A 21,407-nucleotide genomic window follows, 5' to 3' on the forward strand; every position below is an offset into this window, starting at 1 on the left:
ACGGCAGATGTAGAAAAGGCGGATTTTATTATGGCGGGGCGGTACATAAATACACACAGGGCACCGCGCCCGGCAGCATCCTCAGCGCCGTGTGTCCGGCCGCACAGCCGGGCCGGGCTGGAAGGTGGAAAGGGAAGAGGCTGCTCGCAGCCCGGGGGGGAGGCGTGAGGCCGGGCGGGAGCGGTGCCAGCCCGGGCCGGGAACGGCGGTACGAGAGCGATCAGTGCAGCTGAGCGTCCCGGGATGGGAACCTCGGCGGGATGAGCGCGGGGCAGTGTCCAGCACTGGCACCCAGCACCAGGGAGGGACGGATGGATGGATGGATGGAGGGGACCCCTTGTCTGTATACAGATCGGTACAAAATGCTAACGTGTACTAGGGATACAACGTGAAGCCGGGATAGGGCTGCGGCAGGGCCCTGGCAGTCAGCACGGCTGCCCCGAGCAGCTAACAGCAGCCGCACGTCGCAGTCCTTCTCCTCTGGTGTCCTTCAAAGCCCCGGGCTGGGGGATCATTCCTCCTTGGGCAGTGTCTGCAGCAGCAAAGGGCTGCCGTAGTGAGTTGTGTAAACATAGGAAATGCCGTTGGATCACGTCTACGGGATGGGGTTCAGATTAATTATGAGAGCACGACCCCGTTCCAGGCTGGCCTGATGGCTTTGGGGATGCTATCGCTAGAAGAGAGTGGCCGCCCTTGCCTGTAAAAGAACGTGGCAGCTGCTTTTACATTGATGGCAACTGAAGCTGGGGCTGCTGGAACTGGAGAGGAGCAAACTTCGTCACTTGTGACAGACACCTGTTGTGTCAGATGCTGAGCCTGGAAGGAAGCCAGGAATGGCAGAGAGAACCCTCTGTGTGGAGGTAAAGGGAGATGATAGGGGAGCGTGGAGGACACAGGCATCCCCCTCATCTGAAGGAGTTGGAGGAGGGTGTACAGCTGAAGAAGTCCTGGCTGATCTGGCGTGGGTAGCCCTCCAGCACTTTCACCTGGACTGGATCAAACTTCCAATAATCTCGGCCTCTCAGGAAATAGGCAAAACCTGTGGGTGAGAGAGGAAGGTTTAGAAGAGACAGCATTCAGGTGGCTCAGAGCTCTTTCCCAGCATTTTGTTCAGCTGCTACTCTGCAACATGTGCAGTACTGAAAGAGAGCTGGAAGAGGCAGGAGATTTTACTTGAACCCAGGCTTGTGCCATTCACTTTCACACTGTTTTAGTTTCGGTGAAAAAATCTAGTTTTACTTTTTGGACAGTAAACAGGATGGATTTATTTTATTTTCCTGGTGGGTTTAAATATGCTGTACACTTGTAGTGACCCAGCCCTGTGAGGGCAGACAATGTCTAGGACAGGGACAGGCAACTTGTGAAAACCTGCTCAGAGCATCTGTTACTTTGGGCAAGCTGCCCTGGAATTTCAGTTCTGGAAGCAGTGGGGAGTTGTTTCCTTTCATCCTTAGGGAGGAAAGAGGCGCTCAACACACCTGTCCTCCCAAGCACCCTGGCTGTCCCCAGTGTTTCTGTGGCACTGCTGTACTGTTTTCAGCACGGGGCACAATGGGGAGGACTGGTCAGTACCAAAAGCAGCCTGTTCTTTGTTCAGCTCCCTGGGTTGAAGAGTGGGCACTGTTTCTGTTGTCTTCTCATCACTTCCTTTGGCAGAAGCAGTTAGAGGTGGGCAGGACTCTGTGACCATTCCCTGGTCAGACATTTGACTTTTCCCTATCATACACTTACATAGCAGTTGCTACAATTAATGAGAATGAAACTTCTCAATTCTCTACCCACTGGAGGGAACTGCCCCTCTACACTGTATGGGATGTGTTATGGTTGGGAAATGTCCGCTGCTACCACGTGTCTAAATGTGCCCAGCCCTTGCAGCTGGGCAGTGCTGTCAGGCCATGCCCCAGCTGCACTGACCGAGCTCATCCTGAAAAGCAGCGTCGATCTCCGGCGGGACGCCGCGCCAGTCGGCCATAGCCCGGGGGTAGATGTTGTCCACCTGGCGCCTGTGGGGGTTGAAGCGCCAGTAGTTGCCTCCACTGAAGATGTAGATCTTGTTCTTCTCAGCCCCCCACACCAGAGCTGCCTGCACAGGGGATGCAGGGAGGCCCAGCTCCACGACTGGGGTGGGACCAGATACCCGTCTCTCACCATCATAAATCCAGTATTGAGAATCTATTGAAGAGACAGAAAAGGGAAACAAGGGGTCAGAGACTCTGATAATTTGGCAGTGAACTGTGCAACTGGGGCTGGGGCCTTGGCAGAGCTCCCACGGGAAGCTGTGCCTGAGAGGCAAAACCACCACGGAGTGTAATAGACACTGCCACTGTTGTGTGTCCAAAATGCTGTCAATGCATTGACATCCCACCTCAGTCCAGCCTGGTGGGTGTTAGGGGACAGGAAGGTCCATTTCAGCAGCATTTTTCTCTGTTTGTGGAAGGTATAAAGGACTTGGCTGGAGGAAGCAGCCTCTGCCCTGCGACCTCAGCGCTTTGAAATCATGTGGGCATGCACAGACACAAAGAGTGGCTGGAAAGCGATCTGCAGAAACCAAGAAGAATTTGCCAACTTGAAACAGAGACTGGAAGCATAGTTCCAGATTAGATTAAAATGGAAATCTCTGTAATTAGCCTACGGCGTGTAATACTTTCCCCTTATCTCATTTTAACTCACGGTAGGAACCTGCCAATTTGAGCACTGTAAGTTCTTGTGTGCAGGTCAGGTGCTCAGAAATGTGTTTATGCAGGAGCTCGGCCTGCAGAGCCAGTGGTGTGGTTTTGGTACTCAGTCTCATGGAGTGCAGACAGGGTGTGCACACCCACAATGAGTTCCCAATGTTATTCTGCATCCCTCCTATTAAACCTACACTTGGGAAGAGCATTACAGAAAACAGTGGAGCTGAATTGGGGTCTGTTGCTGGCTTTGAACCCCAGAGATGGCCAGAAGCTGGTTTTGTTGTTAATCTTTCTGGGTGCTGGAGGTTGCCTGGCTCTTGCACCCAGGCTTTCTGTATGCTCATAAACTCATGGACTACTAGGGAAGTTCTACATCCAGGTCTCTGAGGAGCAGAGAAAATGCTGTCCCCACCCTGAGCAGGGCCCTGTGGACACAGGCACAACCAGGGGAGCTGCTGTTGGCCACTTCTGGCACAGACAGCTGGGGAGATGGAGATAATGTTTCCCTCCTTCTCCTCTGCCAGGGCAGAGGCTCATTACAAATGTTTGTGTTCCAGGGAAGAAGAATGGGATATTGTGGCTGTGTTTAAAACAAAAGTGACCCCTTGTTCTCTCTTCTGTCCTCAATACCTGATGAAAAGTTTAAATAGATAAGGAAACAAATAAGAATTACTGCATTGCTGAGGATTTCCAGGAGATTTACTCTCTCAGGAACCTGCCGGGTCCTGACTACCCCTAAGTAATTGAGATTCATTTCTGAGCCATCTGATCACAGTTCAGCTCTTACCTTGGAAGAACCAAATGTTGCCCAGAGGGTCCTCAAAGGTGGCATCGACAGAGCTGGGGATGCCCTGCCAGTGGCGAGAGGCCAGAGCTGGGTAGCCATCCTGCAGCTTTCCAGCCCGGAGCCGCCACACGTAGCGGGACCTGAAGAAGAACAGCTCCCCTCGGATGGTGGCTGCAGCATCGAAAGCTGCGCGGCAGGCGTCGGGCTGCACAGCCTGCCAAAGCACAGCGGGTCAGGGCTGCCAGCCAGGCTGGGCTCAGCCCAGGGCAAGGCCCTGTGTCCAGGCAGCTGCCCAGGGATCCCCTCCCAGCCGTGAGGTCTGGGCCTGGGCTCAGCAGCGTTGGTGGAGGAGGCAGACACTGACTCAGGCTGCTGCCAGCCTCCTGGGGAGTGTCAGGGAAGGGCACAGACCAGCCACTCACTCACCTCCACGTTGGTGATCTCATTTGTTTCGAGGTCTGGCTGGGGCAGCTCTGCTGGCTGAGTTGGGGTTGGGTCAGGGTCCGGTGAGGGTTTCCCATACAGGTACTGGATACCTTGCTTGTCATCCTCACTCAGGCTGAGGGGGTAGCGGAAGATGTAGAAAGGAGACATCAGGGACTTGGAGACAGCCGTGTGCTGCAGGCCCAGGACATGGCCAAACTCATGAGCAGCCACTTGCAGGAGGTCAGTGCCTGCAAAGGGAAAGCAGGAAGATACTTTTGTCTACTCACATGCTTGGGCCTCCTGGGCCTGTTCCTACCAGTTACCAGACACTGACCTGTGTTGGAGGAGTCCAAAAAGAGGAAAGAGAAATCTACCTCCAACTATTTTGTTCCCTGGTATCTCCTGTGTAGCTCCAAAATATGTTTTTGAGGTTTATTTTTCAAGGAGTCAGAGGGTGTAATAAAGGGGTTCACTGGTTCAGAAGCACCATGAGTCAGTTCATACACTTGGGTGTTAACCTGGACATGTTGGTATTTTGCAATTCTGTTGTCAGAGGCTCTTGCCACTGCATGGGCTACCAGCAAGAAAAGGATTTTCCATGCACTTCTGGAAAGGAGAAATTTGCATAAAGAAGAAAGTCTAGACTAGAGGTGTAGGAGGTGGGGTGGCAAGGTTGGTGTTTGTCCACCCAGCCTTGGAGCAGTTGTTGGCTAGGGCTGAAGTTTAGCCAGTCCCAGTTAGATCACATCCACTCTGGAAGATACTGGTGTCGGTGAGAGAACTCTGGGACTAACACTTGCCAAAGGCTGTTGTCACACAGACAGCAGAGGGAGCTCATTTATTGCTTGTCTGGGGACTGTGTCAAGAAGGTGTCATTCAGAAATAAACCCATAAAATATTATCTAATGTCAAGGCCTGAGACTTCTTCACCAGTCTTAAACAGATTTATGGGAGACCATGTTTTAGGCATACGTGACCTTGGAGCATCTACAAAAGGAGAGGGGGAAAAGGGGATTTCAGTACACAAACTTGTATTTATTTGGCAGGTTTTGTTTAGCTTCCAATGGGCCCTTTTTAAAGGTGGTAAATTTTACTATGAGTGGAGGCTGTTTGTTGACAAGTCCCAGCATATTCATTCACTTGCCTTCAGCCAGAAATCCTCCAAGCTGCAGCCCAAGTGATGAGAACAGCAGGGATGTGAGTCAGCCAGCCTTGATGCTCCAAGCAGGATTTCCAGGAGAGCAGGTCACTTTTCAGCACCAGGACCAGGGAGAATAGAGTGGGGAGGAAGGCCTGGGAAGGGTGGAGGGGAAGGTGAACCCCGGCCTTTCCCCACTGGCCAGCTTTATCTGGAAGCAATGAATTTACACCGCACTGACCTGATTAAATCAACACATCTAGGTCAGCTGAGAGAGTGGGATTTCTATGCCAGTGATTTATTACAAACTTTCAGACACTTCTGTTTAGCTTGGCAGGCTTCTCACTTGCTGCTTTCCAGTGTTGGCAGATGAGCTGTGCTGTCAGATTCTCCAGGGGAGGTGCACAACAGCAGGGCTGGAGGAGCCGTGCTGGGCAGCATCCCTGTGTCCCTCATGGATGGTCCTCTCCATGGGGCCCTGCTGCCTGCACAGCTCTGGAGTGACCCCAGGGCACACTTGTGCTCTCCCATCAGTAAAATGAGGTTAAGGATTTCCCTGTCTCACTGAGAGCTGAGTCAAGGATTTATCCATGTTTATATCGTAAAGCTCTTTTCAACATATTAAATGGCAATTAGCTCCAAAGAACTTTTACAAGTTATTTATGGATGATATGGGGGGAGGGGGAATACCATGGAATAGAGCTGGATTCTGATGGGAACTGGGGTCCATTTTCAGTTCCTGGTTTGCCCCCAACACTGTTTTATGGGAGAATGCAGGAAATTCTTCAAGAACACAGGCAACTCCAACAGAGGGCGAAAACTGACAGAGTCCAGCCCTCCCCAGGGAGCAGGAACACTTCTGCAAAGGGGTCCTGAGCTCTGTGATTCTTGTTTTGGGTCAGCATGAGCAGGGTTGGAGACACAGCAGTCTATACCCCATGCAGTCAAACTGGCCTACAGCTGACACTGGCTTTGAGGGAGCCCAGTGACACAGCCAATGTTTTTGGGAATCCCCAGAGAGACTTGGAGTTTGTGATTATTTCTTTGTAGATAAACTGGGAAGGAGGAGGAGGAGCTGACCTGGGTTAATTTTGGTGAGTCTTCCAGAAACTGATGCTGTGGGCAGTGCTCCAGATGGTCCCAGGCAGCATAGCAGTATCTCATGAGATACTGTGACACCAGACCCCGAGTACCCAAGCAAAGAGCTACCAGCTTGGATCTATTATTAGCAAAAATTTTAAAAAGAGTCTTGACTGGATGTGGTGTTGTTTATGGTCAGAGCGTTCCCAGGCCACGGGGACAGAGCTGGAGCCTGGGTGGTTTCCCTTTATGGACTTGTTTGAGGGCTGATGGTGAACAATGCATGCAGGGACTGGGACTGAGACCGTTCTTTGGCAGACAGCGGTGTCACGTGGAACTTGAGCCTCAGTTCTCCTTCATCCTTTCCTTGTTTCATTTCTAAGGACTCCTGCCAATGCCAGGTGCCATTCCCAAGTGGCAGGGGCACATGGCTGGGCAGAAGAGCCATCTCTTGCTCCCCCACACAGGAGGAATCCATGGAGAAGCCGGATCCTGCTGCTGGACACCGGCTCTGCTGTGGCTGAAAGATAAAAAGACCTGAATGCTATCAGCAGGCTTCCAAGTGGTGGGAGAAGCCAATGCTCACCACAAAAATAGTTGTTGCCTCTCAGTTTTACAGGGTCCCTGTTCACACCCCAGGGAATCATTTCCAAGTTCACTGACAAACATCCTGGAGCACCCACAGCTCCCCTTGTAACAGTTCCGTACCCAGGTTGTTCCCAATCGTCCAGGTCTCGTCATAGTCAAAGTGAACATCTCCTTCCCGGTGTGTCTTGGGGAAGAACGCGTGTGCCAGGATCCCTCCGGGCCCATCGAAAGGCAGGTTGTCTCCGTGCCAGTACCTGGGGGGAAGACACATTGCACCTCAGACAAAGGGCTGTGGAGCTCCAGCATCACATAGCCAAAGGTGGCAGCCACTGAGAAGGGACAGCAGCTCTCATTCCCATCCTAAGTTCGTCCCACTGGTCAGATCAACTGCTCAGAACTGTTCCAGTCGCCACAAGCCAAATTCTGCATCAGAGCCCTCAGGAAGCAGTTTGATCACACCAAGCACTGAGGAAGCAGATCTCAGTCACACCAAGCCCTCCCAAGAGGAGTTTGTTTGTTTTCTCAGGGATGTTTCTCCCCTTCCCTTCTTCAGCTTCCAGCCCAGAGCTGACTATGGAGCCTAAAGAATTAAGGAGGTGACTGCCTGAACCAAGACTGAGTTGATATTACTCAATAATAGTGGTGGGGGGCTGCAGAGGGGCAGCTGGCAGCAAAGCCAGCCAAACTCTCAGGTCCTCACTCAAGCCAAGCTGCTGATGAGTAATGAAGGAAACCCATGAGAGATGTGGCCACTTGAGAGAGCTGAGGGAGGCAAACACACAGCATGCAAATCACATCACTGCTTGGACAGTCTCCACTGCCCTCATTAGCTCTGTGCAAACACGCAGCTCAGGGAAGCCTTTGCCCCAGTGCGTATTTTGCCAAAAGGGAATTTCAGGCCAGGAGCCAAGATTCACTTCACCAAGAAACTATATTTGTCTTTGGGCAGACAGTTACATTGTTCAGTCAAGGGACAGGATGGAGGACCTGAAGATGGAAAGTCAAAACAAATGCTTAAGAAAACAGCCTGTGGGCAGAGAAACGTAAACGTACCAGGAAAATGAATGAATGATCAGTAATGGTGCTGTGCACAGCCAGCATGGAACAGCTGCACTCACACCAAGCAGCCCACGACTGACAGAACTAAAATGATCCCAGTGTCTGAAAGCAGAAATATGAGCCTCCATTTAAGTGCCCAAGTTGTGTGCTGGCAGCTCTCTGCTCTGGTTCCAGCTGGGCCGTGCTGCCCTGCTCACCTTGTGAAATCGATGACGATGTCAGCCCGTCCCTCCTGCACCTCGGTGAAGGTCAGTGGGGTCACATCGCTCCAGACTTTCAAAGCTTCCTCAATGGTCCTTCTCACTTTAGCTTTTACAAGTTGCCATGGGAACCTGATAATTCTGGAAGGCAACAGACACCGGGGGAGGAGAGGGTCAGCTGCTCTCCCATGGCCAGGGCTGACACCAGTTCCACAGTCAGCATCACTAGGGCCACCACCCTCAGCACCAGAACATCTCCCATCCGTACATGCCCTGCTCCAGCACCCTCTACCAAGCAACACGTGCAGCAGAGAAATCCCACCAGTGTTGAAATCCTCTGGCTGGTGTGCCAGAGTTGAGTTCCCTGGATAGATTCTCTGTTGTTCTGAAGTGCCACAGCACTCCCCAGGTCTATCCCCTGGAAGGCCACCACCACAAAGATTCCTGAGAGCAGTGTGATGTGATTTCTTCTCCTCAATCTCTGCATTTTTTGCCCCTGGAAACTTGGGTTCACTCAGCAGTTGAGCAGTCTGAAAGGTCTGCCACAGAGGGAGGTTTCTTTCCTTTCCACTAACAGTGTTGCTCTATGTAAATCTCTGCTGTGTTTCTTTCTTTAACACTATTGACAGAAAAAAAATGAAAGGAAGAAGCCTTTCTGTTGTCTACAGCCTCCTGATGGTGTGAGGAGCTGTCTCCTGTATTGGATTAAGCAAAAGATGATTTACATGCTGTCAAGGTCCATATGACTGCGCTCACTTCTTCACTCATACCCCTGAGGGCAGCTGGGGAGGCAGCACAGCCCTCCCACCGATTGAGTAGATTCACCACTGAGAACGTGTGGGCTGATTTGGGCAAAACTTTACACTGAAGTGCTGTTTATGGGACCATCAACAACAGCTGAATAAAAAGATCTTTTGAAAATAAGCTGTGAGGCGATCCCCCCGCGGGGTGGCTGAAGGGGCAGAGGCAGCGGTGGAGGCTCAGCCCAGCCCGTGTGAGGGCAGTGAGCGCAGGCTGGCAGGGCAGTGGCTGAGCACACCGTGCTGCCCAGGCTGCAGGGAGCTGTGTGTGTGGAGTGTGCTCCTCAGGGGAGGTGCAGGTGCTGGGCACAAGCCCAGCGTGGTTCCTACTGCCCTGCGGCTCTCAGGGTCACAGCTCCGGGGAGCATCACACACCGAGCGTTCGCAGAGGGAAAAGCAAAGCAGCCTGAGCTCCGTTCCAGGCCTCCCTTACTTGTAGGTAAGATTGGTCTTGTCCCAGCGTCCCCCGGAGAGGACGAAGCGCTTCTGGCGGTTGCGGCCGCTCTGGCCGTCGGGCAGCAGGGGCAGGTCGGGCACGCCGCAGCGAGGGGGGTTCCAGGCAGCCGCAGGGAAGCCCTTGGCAGGCACACCCGTGCCCACAGCCAGCCACGGAGCCTGCTCCTTCCAGGTGTGATGCTTTCGAGACACGTCCTGAAAGGCAAAAACAAAACCACGACTCCGGTGTCCGTGAACACGCTTCCTGCTGCAGAGTGGCACAGCCACAAACCACTGGCTGCTTCCCCAGCAGTGCTGCAGCAGCGAGCTCCAGCTCTGCCCACGGCTGTTCCCCCCTGGGGGGGCACAACCTGCCCCCCACGAACGTGCCCTGCTGCTCTGAGGCTGCCTCACACCTGGGAGGGAGGCACTGTGTCATGCCATGGCACCCACTAAGCACTGGGCTATTTTTGGGCCACGTTTCCTTGGCAGCTGGCCGGCAGGAAATACTTTTGCAGGCTGTGGATGAGAACCAGACCCTTCAAGTATAAAACAAATCACTAGGGAATAAATTCTCCCCCTTTGCCCTACATCCTTTATTCCCTCCTGGCTCGGTAGAGGTGACATTAATGGGAGGAAGTCTTTAGTCCCCAGCACGCAGTTGTGTTCCCTGTTGTCACTTCCGTGGTGTCCTCTTGCTGTCCTGGCACGGTGGGCAGGTGTCAGCCCACCAGGGGACGTGGCGGAGCAGGACACAGGGATGTGGGGGTGACAGCCAGCCCCTGGGGCAGAGAGCAGCAGGGACTGTCCCTGCAGAGCAGGACACAGGGATGTGGGGGTGACAGCCAGCCCCTGGGGCAGAGAGCAGAAGGGACTGTCCCTGCAGAGTAGGACACAGGGATGTGGGGGTGACAGCCAGCCCCTGGGGCAGAGAGCAGAAGGGACTGTCCCTGCAGAGTAGGACACAGGGATGTGGGGGTGACAGCCAGCCCCTGGGGCAGAGAGCAGCAGGGACTGTCCCTGCAGAGTAGGACACAGGGATGTGGGGGTGACAGCCAGCCCCTGGGGCAGAGAGCAGAAGGGACTGTCCCTGCAGCCCCCATCGCTGCCTGAGGAAGGACTGCACCATATCCCCTTGTCTCACTATACCTGTGATTCTGCTTGGGATAAGATCTCCTGGGCTCTCCCACAATTAGTTGGAAAATCAAGGTTTCTCTTGACAACATTAATTAATGCTAATTAATTAATTGTTATTAATTATTAATTAATTAATTAGCTGCCTTCCACTGCTTTCCCACGTGACAGCAGGACTATATTGCCACCATGAAACACAACCCAGGTGTCATCTCCAGCCTGCTGTGAGGTGTGTGGGGTGAGAGGTGCTCAGTCAACATCACTAGGCTGCAGAGGGCCAAACACAGATTTATTTTTTTTATTTTTTTTTGCCTGATTTTATGCAGCAAATGTAAAGGTGTTTGCAGTGGTGGATCTCTACCAGGACAGGCTCTGTCCTACAGGGATCCAGAGGGAGGATCTGGGCTTTAGGCAGGCTCTTTCTTCTCCTGCAAAGAGCTGCCTTCTTCCAGGCCAGCTTTCCTGGCTGCCGGGCCAGGGACACAAAGGTCAGGATGGCACAGTGCCAGAGCTGCCATGATGCCGTGTAATCCGCATGCTGCCACCACTCTGCTGCCCACAATGGGCCCATTCATGCGGGCTGGAATGAAGTGTGAAGGCCCTGGCGTTAATTCCACCGCTGAGCTCCGGCCCTGCACTGGCCTCTGGGCGAGGCACAGAGGGACAGGGGAACCGGGGAGGTCACACAAGGTGCACTTTGGGTGTCCATGCATCACTTCAGGCTTTTTGTCTGTCTGTCACCGCTCTAGCCTGCTGTCCCCAGACAGACAGACAGACAGACAGACAGACATCCTTGGTGGCCTGGCACCTGCCTTAGAAGCATTGATGCAGTCCTGGTGTCCCAGTGCACTTTCACACACCACAGGAACTGCACTGGCAACACATGGTGAGAGGGAAAGCCTTTTTCACATCCTGAACAGCAAAACCTGTCCAAGCCACCAGCCACACACTGAGCATCCATTCAGAGTTTTAGGGGGAGGAGGAGCACTGTCCCAGAGGAGCCTGCACAGGGCTGTTCCTGCCGAGCACTGGAGCCCTGCCAGGCTGGAGATACCTGTTTCTCTAAGAGGAGCTCTCTGAGAGCCACCTGGCAACCTGGCTGGGCTGGCAGCTACTGCCTGCGATGGGCAGCTGGCAGGAGAAGCTGACAAAGTTCATGTTCTGGCCAACATCTTGCTCTCAGTCTGATGACACCCAGGCACGTGATGGCAGCTGTGTCACCAAGCACAGCCTGGAGGGGTGCTCAGCCCCTTGCTCCTGGGTGCACTTGGGAGCACCCACTGCCAGGTCCTGACAGCTGAGGACTTGGGGTGATGAATGCATCTGGTTTTCCAAGGCCAGGAAGTGCAGGAAGTAGGAGCACTGGGAAACCCTCAAGAATTGCTCAGGTAGATGAGTGGGCCGAGGCTGACCCACATTTTTTATCCTTTACCTCTATTTTTCTGTCTTGACGATGCTCTGCACATTCCCTTCCTGGGAAGGGCAGCTGCCTTACAGGCTGGGGCCACTGGCATAAACTGGAGATTACCACTCTCCTCTGCCCAGGAGCAGAGAGAGGAGAAGCTGCCTGTTTCCTTCTTGCCCCGAGGAATCCCATGTTCAGTGGCACACCAGAGGCAGCTTCTCCCTCCCCTCTTCGGTTAGACCAAGGCCTCTCTTACAAATCCCAGCTTCCTAAACCCGTCTGTGCAATACCAGGACCCTCCCTGCTCCTCCTGCCCTTTGCAGACTCGGTCCTGGAAGGGCCCTGTGGTCCTGTGAGTGGCTCTGGGTGTGGCAGGAGGCAGGACCTGCCCTGCTGCCCTGCGTGTGCCCCAGACAAACAGCGGCTCTCTCCCTGTCGTCACTGCACCGACTGCAGGACCATGGCAGGAAGGGCTGGAAAATGCCACTGCAGGCACAGCCGGTGAGGGGAAATGTGACAGGCACAAACCACTTGCCAAACATTGTCTCAGGGGACACCCAGGCTGGAGATCTTGGTCTCCTTGGCTGGACACACCTTGCTGCAGGCACTTCCCAGGGATTAGATATCGCATCCGCTTGCTTGAGGTTGCATCTTTCCCAGGCGGTGCTGAGCCCAGCCTCTCGTGGGGAGACCCTGCTTTGCTCCCTGAGCTGTGGTACCACACCCCACTGCCCTGCTCAGGGCTCACCCAGGGCCCTGCTGCTGCTGCTGACGCTGCTGCAGAGCTGGGAGGGGAGGGAGGAGGGCACTGGCTGCTGGGTACCTATCAGGGCATCCCCACTTGTCCCATCCCGCCAGCAGAGGGGAAGGGATTCCTGAACACAAAAGCAAAGGAATCCCTGCAACCCAGGACAGGGTTTGTCCCATCAGAGTGCAAAGCAGATCTGAGGCTCTGGCTGAGTGTGTGCAGCCACCTGCACTGCCCCTCCCTGTGTAACCCATAGCTGGGGCAGCTGCTGGGTGTGGGAACAGCTGCCTTGTAGTCAAGGAAGAGCCCAGGGCTTTGCAATAGAGGCTCGTCAGTAAATGTGAATATAGCACAAGCTATCTAAGAGGATTCCAGGCCTGAAACCAAGGGCTGAGGGCAGTGAGGACAGCAGAGGAGCAAAGCTGTACACACAGGGCTGTGCTGGTCACAGCTCCTCACAAAGAAAGTGCTTCTTCCTGCAGCCTTGTGACTGAAAGGCTGAGGGGGAGCAGGAGGGAATGGACAGATCCCATGGGACAGCAGAAACCACAGCAGAGGTACAGGCTGCCCACTCAGTTCCTCACAGCTTTATCAGCCTTCAAGTGCTGTGATACAACAGCCATCACCTCTGGCTCTGCTGGAGCCAGATGAACACCAGCCAAGCTTCCCAGGAAGTGTTCCAGCCATCCCCAGGAGCCAGGAGCATCTTTAACCTCACTGTGTTGGGCAGCACTCGCCCCACAGAGCTCCTGGGAGGAGCAGCAGCACAGCCACAGCGGTGTATCAGCAACACCACATCTAAACCAGCAAAGTGGGGCTGGTGCCTGGTGCTGACAAACCCACGGCTCTCCTCTGCCTGCCCTGAACTTCCACTTGTGTCCTCTCTTGTGTACCTAATTACCTGGGCTCCTGCCTGCTTCTGTGGCATGGACATGAAAGGAGACCCCTCTCCCTGTCAGACAGGAGCGACTGGACAAGTTACAGCCTGAATCCCATCAGTCTTGGATGCTGCCCCTGTCACTGGGGCTGTTTCCTCTTAAGTTGGGGAATGAGCTCATGGACTCTGTCTCCATTTCCCTGGCCCTTCTGCTCCTGCTTTTCCATTGCTTCTGTTTCTGCTTTCTCTGTTTGTTACTCAGAGTGTTTGCCCTGCTGTTTGCTGTCTCTGTGGCTGGCAGCATTATCCTCCTTCTACCTATGAGCCTGCACCTCAGAGCACTCCTGCCTTTATTTCAGTGGGGAAGGATAGCAGGGATGCTTTCTCTTGCAGTTCTCACTCAAGACAGTTCTCTCACCCCATTTTTGCCCACGGTGGGGTGGCTCTGCACCCCCTGAACAGCAATGTTCCTATCTGAGATCAGCACTTCTCCTGCTGCATAGACAGATTTTTGTCCAGCCTGCCTCTCTGCCCAGCATGGACTTGCAGGGGTTGGATCTGAAAGTGCAGCTACAGCTGATGGTTAATGGTAAAACTGGAACCAGCTTCATTCTAGTCAGGTTGTGTTCCAGGAGCAGGCTGGGCTTGGAAGGTGCTGGTGCTGCAGGTGAAATTTCATGGCAGAAACAGGTAACCCTGAGCTAGACATGCACTGTTAGTGGAAGCAATGCCTGGGCAAAACCACCAGATTTATTGACCCTGCCTCCCCCAGGACAAGGCAGAGTCTCCCAACCCCTCTATGAATCCTTTGCTCACACAAAACATTTCTGCTCCAGGACTGGCCCCTCCACGCTGGGCTGCAGCCGGGTCCTGCTGCAGACAGGGCACAAAGGCTGAGGCCAAACAGGAGCTGCTGCAGCGCCTGGCCCTGCACACACAGTTGGATTTTCCTCTCCACTCACTTCCCTCACCCCGTGGCACCATCCAGCACCACCTCCCGGGGCCTGACACTTTGTTTCCGGATTACTTGGTGGTAGTTGTTGTTGGCAGCAAAAAAAGGAAAATGTTTATTTTCCCTAAGCAACGTGGAACATGAAACATTACGGACTGCAAATGTTTATGGCCACAGACAGAATGAGGAGAACCAGGCTTTGGTGTAACAAGAGAAAGCAAATGAATAAACACTGCAGGACTATTTTTATTATCAGACATTTTAATTACGTGACAGTTTGTGAGACTATTCCATCAACAACAGCACAACCAAGCTGCTGGTGTCACCCAAGCAACAGTTTGCCAGAAACAGGAGAACTTGCAGAGCAAACAAGCCCCAGGATGCTGACATAGCAAAAGGTTTCAAGAGCCCTTAATCTGATGACCTAGAATTCCCCTTGAAACGAAGAAACTGCTCAGGGATGTGGCACACTCCTGGCAGGGTAGGAGGGGGTTGAGATGTTTTGTTCATTGTGCAGTTACATCCAAGCTAAGGGGAGCCATTGGCTACCAGTGCCTCTCTCCTGCCCAAATCCACCGAGAGGAGGAAGCCTGGTCACCTGCCTGTCCTTGCTGGAACTCCTCTATCTGCACCAGGATCTCTGAACATCTAAAAACATGTCTGTGGCCCTCAATGAACCCCTGAAGTGCTCTGCTTTTCATTTTGCTGGCCAGCTATGTGCAGACTCAGCAGTGCTTCCATTCACTTTAGGCTCAGCCATCCCCAGTGCAAGAACACCCACAAACCCTTCATTTACCTGCCCATATATTTGGGGTTAGTAGGAGAGAGCTACTCAGTAGGAAAAAGTAGGATCAGCATCCCTGTGGGACAACTTTCCACCAAAAATTCTTTTCAAACAACCCCTACACAGTGCATCCCTTCTTCTGCAGAGCCCCTGGCATGAGTTACAGTGCCAGGGCAGGATAAGTGAGGGGGAAGCAAGTGCAACAACATAACCTGGAGAGGGGGATACTCCCCAAACTGCTTCTGTCCTCTCTCCCTGCCCAATCTGCTCTGCCAGCTGCACCCCCAAGCCCTGCCCCACTGCAGGGTGGGTGTGTGCTGCCTGTGGGAGCACAAACACAGCAAACCCGCTGGAGAATAACTACTTACATGTGTCTTGAGTCTCTCCCAGAGCAGAAGATAAACATGCCTAAAATTACCCCACCACTGACTGCAGGATTTAAATAGCCAAACCAAAGAGTGCAAATCAAACCCTTCCTGCGGGAGCTGCCTGAGCCCGGAGCGAGGCAGGCAGGGGGAGGCAGTGCCCTGCTCCCAGAGGGGAACTGCTGTGTTCAGGGGGACCTGGACTGTGTGCAGGACCCCTGATGGGTTATGTTGGTGGCTGGGAGGGTGCCCAGCACTCCTGAACGGAGGGAGACCTTCCCAGCAAATGCACTGACTTTGATTTCCCAGGGGAGCCGAAAGCAAGGCAGGAATTCGGAGCCTGTGCGTGCACAGCCCCGAGGACTGCAGATCTTTTGTTCTCAAGTTTTACAGTGGACACCAGACACAGCCTTTATTCTGATCTCAGTTTTCTCTTTCTTTCTTTAGGCATTAGTATAAAAGTGAAGGAGCTCTACAGGGTTTGCCTCAAAGAACACAAGTCCTTCTGCAACCCGCCCTATAGCCTGGCTTTAAAATGAATCTTAGCCCTTGATTCCCTCCGCTCTTGGCTGCTGCTGTATTGGAGCTCCAACAGCCGGGGTGCAGCACACTCCTGCACCTGGGCTGTCCTTGGCCACCCCACTCCTGGCACAGCTCGAGGAACTCCTGTGGGCTGTCTCGTAGGACTGTGAACCTCTTTTCCCGGCTCAGCCCCTTGGCTCCTTTCTCATTCGTCACCTGACAGCAAAAAGTGCCCAGACAGGAAATTAGCTGCTGTCAGACATTAGGGGAACATCCCTTTGTGCAGCAGGCTCGGAGTGGTCAGAGCAGGGAACACAGTGGTGGCACAGCTCTCTGGGGGAGAGGGCACAGTGGCTGGGCCTCTGCCAGCCCTGCAGGGCCACCTCAGTTGTGCTGCACTCGCCGGTTCCCTGACTGCCAGAGGGGCTGGGTGCACTGCTGCCAGCTAACATCGTGTAAAACCAGCTTCACCTCAGAGGCAGCAGAAAAACCTTCAGAAGCCTTGACACCAGATGAGGAACTGAAAAGAGCAGCTATTTGGGATTAACTGCTATTTGAAAGGATGGGAAGTCATCTATCCATTCCCAACCCAACCAATGCAGCCACCATCCCTGCAAAGACCGAGTCAAACACATGAATCTGAAACCCCGAGCCCCACTCGGGCTGATCAAACACAGGAGCACAAGGTGTTCCTGAACACAACATACCTGCAGGAGTATCACCTGCAGTTACTCCAGCCAAGAGGGAAGGATTAGCACTCAGTGGAGAGCTTTAGCTTAGGATGAAGAAGAAATGCCCTCTCTGTTGGCAGACTGCCAGCTGGGGGACATTCTTCTGGAGCTGGATTTGATGGACCAGGAGTCTGAGCAGCCCTGGACCCCTGCATTAACTCGGTGCTCTTCAGCAGTTTGGTGCTTCCCACTCCAGGCCAACCGAGCTGATCTCCAGGAACCCCTGCAGTCGGTCAGCGGCTGTGAGCGCCGGCCAAAGGAGAGAGATGAACGGGGCCACGGCAGCTGGGCTGGGCTGGGCTCAGATGCTGCCAAACCCCGGCTCTCCCTTCCCCCCAGATCCCACACAGGTCCTTGCTGGCAGCCAGACCAGGACCAGAGGCTGTGCAGGTTCCTCCAGGAGCAGCAGCTTCCCAGCTGGCCCAGGGCAGAGCTTGAGGCACCTGCCAGCCCAGCCCGTGTCCCGCAGGAACCAGCAGTCTCCAGTGGTGCGGGTGCAGCTCTGCCCTGGCACCACTTGCTGCTCTCCGAGGGGACTCACCCAGCAGGGCAGTGTCATTCCTGGAGAGCAAGGTGCCAGCACCGAGCCCCTGGCCCCACCTTCCTCAGAGGCAGAGCGGAGCCAAGCACGGTGACATTTCGTTTCGAGGAGTGCGAGCACTTTGGGGGCCAAGGCTGCTCTGTGCCAAGTCCCAGCCCACAGCAGATTTAGCAGCCAAGCCAGAAAGTACTCAGATGACAGAGCTGATAATAAAACCATCGACAGAACCTGAACTAATCCCCTTGGGCTGCTACTGGGCATTTGCTCTGTTATTATTTCATGGCACAGCAGCGAAGCGCACATCTATAATAACCCAATTACACACGCACACATTCCCAGCACAAGGAGCTCTCTGTCCTCTCCCGTCCCTCAAATCCCTCGCACGCCGCTGCTCTTCCCTGGCAGGCGCAGACCCTGCTGCTCGCAGCTCGGTCCCAGGTGCTGGGGTCGGGCAGGCATGTGCAGGAAGAAAGAGCCCTGCTGCTCCCCTCCTGCCCGCGCCTTTGACTCTTCCCTTTAGTCTCGTCTCCCCGTATCGCTTCTGGGACGGGCGGTGTGTTTGGGCAGCAGCGGGTGCTCTGCTGCCTGGAGAGCACGGGGGATGCCGTGTCCTCTCCGAAACTCTCCTTGTCCCGGTCCCCGTTCTCCCTCGGGAACACGGCTGTGAAAACTCCCCTGCAAGCCAAGAGGAGCGGGAGCACCGCCGGGGCAGGAGCAGCCGTCCCGTGCCGGCATCCCGAGCGCGGCTCGGGGATGGATGGAGCGGGGGGGAAGCCGGCTCCTCCCGTTCGGATGTGCCGGGGAGACACCGCCCTCGGGCCAGCAGCGGAGAGCGGCGGGGGACACGGAGGGAGGCAGCGGCAGTTCCCGACTCACCGGTTTGTGGCGGCGGGCGGGCGCGGCGGGGGCGCAGTGCAGCAGAGCTGCGGCCAGCAAGGCGGCAGCGGCGGGCAGCGGCGGGCGGGCCATGCCGGGCGGCGGAGCGGGCTCGGACATGGGGCACGGGAGGGGCGGGGGGGGGTCCTCGCCGAGCCTTTTATCCCCCCACCGTGTCCGCCTGCCCTCCTCCTCGCGCCTCCTCCCGCTCCTGCCTTTTGTTCTCGCCGAGCCGCGGCTGCACGGGCCGGGGGGACACGGCCCGGCGGCATCGCGGGGGGGGGGTCCCGGCTGCTCCGCCCTGCCAGCCCCCGGGGGCGGAGCGGGGCGGGACCCCCCTCCCACGCCTGCCCGGCCCCGGCCTCCGTGCGCCCGCTCCTGTCTGCCTTGGGGTGCCTTTAAACCGGGAGCATTTAGAGGTGTCTCTCGCCTCTCCTGCCTAAGGGTACCACGGGCTAAAAACCTCTTAGTGCCCGTGGAGACCACTCCAGTCCCACGGAGAGTAGCTCACAGCTGTGTTTAAATGTCTCTGCACCCCTGCTTTGCCTGTGCAGGGCCCTGCTTTGCTCACTTTTTCACTCAAACCTCGCACTTTACAAGAAGGCTTTCCCTAGCAGGGATGCTGAGGGAGGGGAAAGAAGGGAGCAACTCCCCATTTTGGAGATGCCAAAGCCTTCTCCGTCTGCTCAGCCACCTGGAGATGGGGGCAGCGATGCACAGATCTGGTGTCTCGGTTCCTGTTTCTATGGGAGAAGCCCTGGATTGTGTCAGCATCCTCTCAGCAGACCGAGTTCAGCTGAAAATTGTTTCAAGAAATGTATTGCAAATAAGAAAACTTTGATCTCCAGCTGCTTGGGCTGGTGTGCTGGGAGTGGGCAAGGCTTCCTGACATCCCAGACTCTATTACTGCTTTATTTGTCTGTGATCAGTTGTTCATGTTTAGTTTTATGGGAACCATACTGACGATGTAAATGCTGGGTACGGTGAGCAGATGTGAGAAGAAAGAGCCTGGTCTTGGCTTTGGAAGGTGCTGCAGTGTTTAACTTGCAGGCTGTTAGCAAGATGTCCCTGCACCAGAGCACCATGCTCAGCATATCCCCGAGGCCTTATTTGTAAGGGGGGATAGGGGAGTAGGGAAAGGGCTGTGCGCTGTGGAATTTACCCTTCTGCTGTTATTCTGGCTGTGCCCCAGGAATGCAGAGCAGACCCTCGTTTCTTGCCTTTCTCTGAGCCAGACAGCTGGGTCCCAGTGAAAAAAGCTTTCCTGCCTTTGTCTCTCTTTTCTTTAGTGTCTTTTCTTTTAATGCTGGTGTCTCTGGGAGCTCAGTGCTTTCCAGCCGAGGCAGTGGAGCCCTGGGGAAGCGGGGAGAGGCATGGGAGCAGCCTGTAAGGCAGCAACAGGCAGTTTTGGCTCTTCTTAATGAAGGGAGACTTTTAAAGGGGCTGTTCTGGGAAACTTGGTCCTTGCAGAGATGGAAATGTGTGAGAACTGCTGGCTCCTGCCAAGGCACTTAGCACAAAAGAAAGTGCATGGTGTGTTTGGGATTACAGATATTTCCCAGCCAAGCAAGTCGATGTTTGGCGGCAGGAACACGGCCCATTGGGTGTTCTGGGGGCTCCCGTGCTCACCTTCTGCAGAGGGCCCTGTGTGCAGCCTGCTGAAGTCCTTTTTGCTTGTGTTCCTGAGCTGGGAGCTCTCTGTCTGTCTGTCTGTCTGCAGCCTGATGGCCGCTGCCAGAGGAGCACAGGGCTCCCACCCCAGCCCCAGACCACTGACAGTCTGACATCTCTCAGTCTGACATCTCTCAGTCTGACATCTCTCAGTCCAACATCTCAGTCTGACATCTCAGTCTGACATCTCACTGTCTGCTTGCTTTCCTGCACCTCCTGCCAGGCTGGAGCCAAACCTGGGCTTCTTGGGATGGCTGCAGGAGCTCAGGGGAAGTTTTCATGGCTGACAGGTCCTGATGATCACTGATGTTGCTGATTTAACATCCCCACACAGAGCTCCTCTTGCTCAGCACGTGTTCCAGGCCTTCCAGCCCTAGCAAGTGGCAGAGCTGACATGAGTTTTCAAGTCCTTCTGACCACAAGCATTAGCTCTTCTCCCACTTCTCTAAGGCTTCCCAACAAGGAGGGCCTTGTGAACACCTGGGGAGGCAAAGCAGCATGGTAAGGTGAGTCTCCACAGGAACCAGCAGCTGGGGATAGCCTCTCTCTCCAGCCCAGCAGGTGTGAGGGGGAAAGAGGCTGTGCAAGAGGAAGAGAACAGCAGGTTTGATGCTTTGTGAGCAGCAAAGAGGTGGAATAACTCTCTCAGCCCATGAGCCACTTGGATGTGAAACTGCTGTAAGGCACTTGGGACTGAGATGAGGTGGGGGAAGAGCTGTCTGATGAGAGCAAAGGGGAAAGGGGAGGGAAGTGAGAGAGAAACAGAATTTAAATGGATTTAAATGGATTAAGCCTGTCTGTCCAAAGTCCTTTGTTTCCTGCCACCTCCCTGGTGTGACTTTCACAGCTGTATTCCGTGTGCCTGGGGACCTGGCTTGGAGCTTTATGCCCCCTGGGCATTTCCCTGAGCAGCTGGAAGAGGGTCCAGGAGCCAAATCCCCTGGAGAGAGAAACCCCTTTGATTTCTCTGGTGTCTTTCCTCCTCTCTCTGTAGGAGATACCCTCATGAATTGATGTCTCCAGCATCACTGCTCAGTAGGTAACAAATGAGGACATGTCCCCATCAGACAAATCTCTGTTCTCACTTCTTGCTTTTGGGGTTCCCCTGTTCTTTGGCCCTGGTACCTTGTTTTTCTCCTGGGCAGCCAAAGTGGGTGTTCGTACAGGTGGTGGTGGGTGCAAACAAGGCTGGGGGTCATGTGCAGTGAACTGCCCATGTAAACACAATTGTGTATCAGGAGTGCTCTTTTAATTACTCATTTCTCCTCTGCTGGCAGCCCAAGGCATGGGCAGTGGGCAAGAAATGGTTGTGGAGTGGAAACTCAGCCTTTGGGCCTGGACTCACAAGTGGAAAGGTAAAGTAATATGCAAAATAAAGCAATACATAAAAATGTATGTTGGTCAGTAAAGTGCTTTGCTTCAAATCTCTTCTGGGGTTTTTAAAATCTTTAAAATGGAAATGCTGGAATTGTACAGGCTGTCCTGGGTCCAAACAGTGAACCTTGAAAAAAACCAGTTTTCCAGACTTCAGCTTAACTAGCTCAGTCTCACTATGAATTTCCAGAAAGACTTGCTTGATTCCCTATTACTTATTTTACATCTATTTTCTTTTGCCC

General features: G+C 54.2%; 1 protein-coding gene across 1 annotated transcript; it reads right to left on the reverse strand.

Annotated features, from left to right (window-relative positions):
* Positions 1-60: 60 nt before the first annotated feature.
* Positions 61-18,243, reverse strand: MMP11 (matrix metallopeptidase 11). The gene is made up of 8 exons (XM_014253660.2): positions 18,121-18,243; positions 9,184-9,401; positions 7,948-8,091; positions 6,812-6,945; positions 3,886-4,133; positions 3,460-3,673; positions 1,915-2,172; positions 61-1,039 (listed from the first exon to the last, which is right to left on the reverse strand). Exons 1-8 carry the CDS (start codon positions 18,238-18,240, stop codon positions 906-908), a joined length of 1,470 nt encoding a protein of 489 aa, XP_014109135.1. The 5' UTR covers positions 18,241-18,243; the 3' UTR covers positions 61-905.
* Positions 18,244-21,407: the final 3,164 nt, after the last annotated feature.

This window comes from Pseudopodoces humilis, chromosome 20, assembly GCF_049639895.1.
Source record: "Pseudopodoces humilis isolate 2021_Gansu_Grassland_sample_001 chromosome 20, ASM4963989v1, whole genome shotgun sequence".
NCBI lineage: Eukaryota > Metazoa > Chordata > Aves > Passeriformes > Paridae > Pseudopodoces > Pseudopodoces humilis.

Excerpts from the sequence above, each read along its gene's own strand:
- MMP11 (XM_014253660.2), bottom strand. The coding sequence starts at position 18,240 with ATGTCCGAGCCCGCTCCGCCGCCCGGCATGGCCCGCCCGCCGCTGCCC. Across the intron at positions 4,134-6,811 it reads GACGATTGGGAACAACCTGG|GCACTGACCTCCTGCAAGTG; the intron begins GTACGGAACTGT and ends TTCCCTTTGCAG. Across the intron at positions 2,173-3,459 it reads CAACATTTGGTTCTTCCAAG|ATTCTCAATACTGGATTTAT; the intron begins GTAAGAGCTGAA and ends TCTCTTCAATAG.